At 44.1% G+C, this 3,085-nt stretch overlaps 1 protein-coding gene across 1 annotated transcript in view; it reads right to left on the bottom strand.

Annotated features, from left to right (window-relative positions):
- Positions 1–1,260, bottom strand: part of ebf2 (EBF transcription factor 2) — a 31,461-nt gene extending 30,201 nt beyond the window's left edge. The window contains exon 1 of the mRNA XM_080852331.1: positions 787–1,260. Coding sequence (XP_080708457.1) covers positions 787–917 — 131 coding nt within the window. The 5' untranslated portion in view covers positions 918–1,260. The remainder of the gene's footprint in view (positions 1–786) is intronic.
- Positions 1,261–3,085: the final 1,825 nt, after the last annotated feature.

The following is a 3,085-nucleotide window of genomic DNA, read 5'->3' as shown; positions in this document are numbered from 1 at the left end:
CGTAGGCTACTGCATACTTTTGGCACAACTTTCTTATTTATTACTAGATTATTTCTAATCATAGTAATTATTTATTGTTGGTGTTACATCAATTGATTTATATCTCGTTTGATTATATAAATTGTCATCGGCTGAAATATTCTGTTAGAAGGCTGAAAATGTTCCTATAAGCTTCATCATCCTAATTGTGTGCGACAGTTTTTAGTGCTTTACAGCTGATACACTGGTAATGAAATCAAAGTCTAATGTGAAGCATATAGGGTTAGACCGAGCAGTTCCAAGCGTGGTCCATCAATGTCTAACTTTACAGACGCGAGAAGCGCCCCAGCTCAAGTGGGGTCTCGCTGAATCGTGCCGGTTGCCTTTTATTGTTCTGCTTTGTTTGGTTTTGTTTGGGCCCTTTCAGCCGGCTCGTGACACGGCCGCCTCCTTGTCCACCCCTATAGGACTAGACGTGCTCCACCGTATAGCTTAAAAGGCTAAGCGAGCGCCCCATATCTCTGACCTGTTGCTCTCTATGTACTTATAGGGGAAATCAAGGCAGCACTGTGCAACACAGCTGAACCCGAGAATTGTTACGTTTTGTATTCATTTGTTTTTAATTGTTTAGAAACTCCCGTTTGTGAAGAAACAAGGTAGCCTACTTTAGAAGGAAACGACACCAAAACGCACTCATGGAACCTGAGCGAAATCAAGCATTAAAACAACCAAGAATGTCTATTTAAAAAAAAAACATCTTAAATAAGAGTGGCCGGTTAAGTGGCCACTTGTGTTAGATGGACTCACCTTTGAGCCGCATCATTTGCGTTCACCACCCCGACGTTCCTAACCCACGAGCGCACGGGATCCATCTCCTCAAGAACTCGCTCCTTCAAACCGCTGACGTCCCTCCCCAGGTGCTCGTGCAGCCCAAACATTTAGAACCTGGACGCAAGAGTCTTGAATAGTCGGTGCAGACCAGGAGATAATACTATCCGAGAAGAGTAGGCTGGCCAGGTGACGTTTGTTGATTTGTCGTTAACTGGCCGCAGAAGGGAGGTTTGCATGTGTCCGACTCCCCTACAGTTTGGTTTTCCTCTGTGTCGTCTTCAAATGTCCCCCAAAAACGACAGAAGAAGTCATAAATGTATGCTCCTTCGATGTGCGATCATTGTTCAACTGCAACCTTGTAGACTAACGCGTCCCGTGTTGCATGTACCGTTCACGAGTATCACCTGTGCTGCGGAAACGTACACTTACAGACGCACTCACTCAACTGTCAACTTTGGCATCCAAACCCCTTCTCACACTCACCGCCTCACACTCTCACACACCACCTCACACTCAAAACACATAAACGCGGCTGGAACTTAATGATGCTCTGCCAGGGCTTTAGGCGTAGTCCGAAACGTTGTCCCGTTGGCCGCGCGCCTGCTGTACAAATTGGCAGTGATGCTTTCAGCACTCGGAGCATGAATGAGGTACCCCGCGACGGCATGCTAGGGGAGGAGCCACGAGGACCATATTTGGTGGATTGTTTGAATGGTGAATCTGATTGGTCTCATAAAGTTCACGTTGCAGTAGGTCTCAATATACATTGGGGTACATCTTGACAAAGTCGTGGTGTTACTTCAGCGGGGCAATCAAACCTCCTTCGGGATTAGCTCACCTTACGTTGCGATGGACCGTGCAATGACATATTATTTCTGTCTCTTTGTCTGCATAACTGCGCTGGCATCCTTTCCTAATGACAACACTACGCATACCATTGTAGAGAGTGACAGTTCGTCACAGAGCGCTCAAAATCACGAGAAGGCTGTCTTATCATATAGCTCGCCCCAATTCCATCCCGGAGAGATTGAGTCCTGCTCGTTGGTTGTTGTTTTTCTAAAGGGATCTTATCTCTATAAAATCATGGGGTTTCAATGATTTGAGATTATAATGCAAACGAAACAGTGGCGTGTTTTGAAAATAGTAATTTAACAGAAAGGATGAATTATACATATTTCATACATATTTCAGAGGTAATGTTGTTGTTGCGGAACTTCAAATAGGCTACAAACATTTAACCTATTTTGTAAAACTGAGTTTTCATTAATATACTTTTGTTGCTGACAGACTGTATGAGCATCAACAGGAGGGTTTTGTTTTGTAGCCTATTTCGTGTGCATTCTCTTTTGATATTATTGTTTTTGTAAAAAAAAAAAAAATGTATCAAAAACTTCATGCTTCCTGTATTTGTAGTCTTAAAAGCTTGCTTTGTGTTGACTTTGTGTTGTTTCACAAATAAACACGAACAAATATTCCACTTCAAAAAGGAGACAGGAGAGGTATAAAAATCAATTGTGAACTTTCTTTTAACCATGCCTGATATAACTCCATTATGATACGTCTAAACATTTTTGACAGGAACGGTGATACATAAAGTATAAAGGAAGATCTGACTCGCCTTTTGTTTGATACCAATAGTTTCTCAAGAGGCAGTAATGACCTAACAGAGCTGAGAGCAACTCTGGTATTATTAGTCTGCTATTAGGGAGTTGTTGGTAGTTTGTAGCAATAACAGTCTTTAAGTACAGGCCCACATATGCAGTTATTGCTGATTAACTCATCCAAGTCGTAAAAAGGATCTATTTCAAAGGCTATTTTCAGACACGAGCCTTAAGCCCTACTGAACAGGCATTGTCTGTCTAAATCCGTGTGAATCCCCGCTGCTGAAAACTAATGTTTAAGGGACAAAGATGCTAACTTCTCCATCTGAAAATCACCGGCAAGCTTTTAGACCATGGACAGCTGTGCGCGCGAGCCGAGCAGACGGGCTGAACAAAGACCCCGAATTATTTTTCCCAACTTTTTTGCATTTCCGTTTTTTCTCTCCTCTCGCGGGTGAAAAGGAGAGTTTTTTTTCTTTCTCCCCATCTTTTCTTGCCCCTGCTGGGGTTATTGTCTGCGCGAGGAGCTCAAACGCCCAAACAATGGGCGTTATCCCCTCCCTACGCGCACACACCGCCACCCTGCCGCACCGACCATCTGCCATCGCGCGGCCGAGTCAGCTGTTCCCCCAATTACCGCCGTGGAGTCGCGGAATCCCCTGGCCGGAATCCCC

Source organism: Sprattus sprattus (assembly GCF_963457725.1).
Source record: "Sprattus sprattus genome assembly, chromosome: 15".
Classification (NCBI taxonomy): domain Eukaryota; kingdom Metazoa; phylum Chordata; class Actinopteri; order Clupeiformes; family Clupeidae; genus Sprattus; species Sprattus sprattus.
The sequence above is the reverse complement of the archived record's forward strand: the minus strand, read 5'-3'. Positions and strand labels throughout refer to the sequence as shown.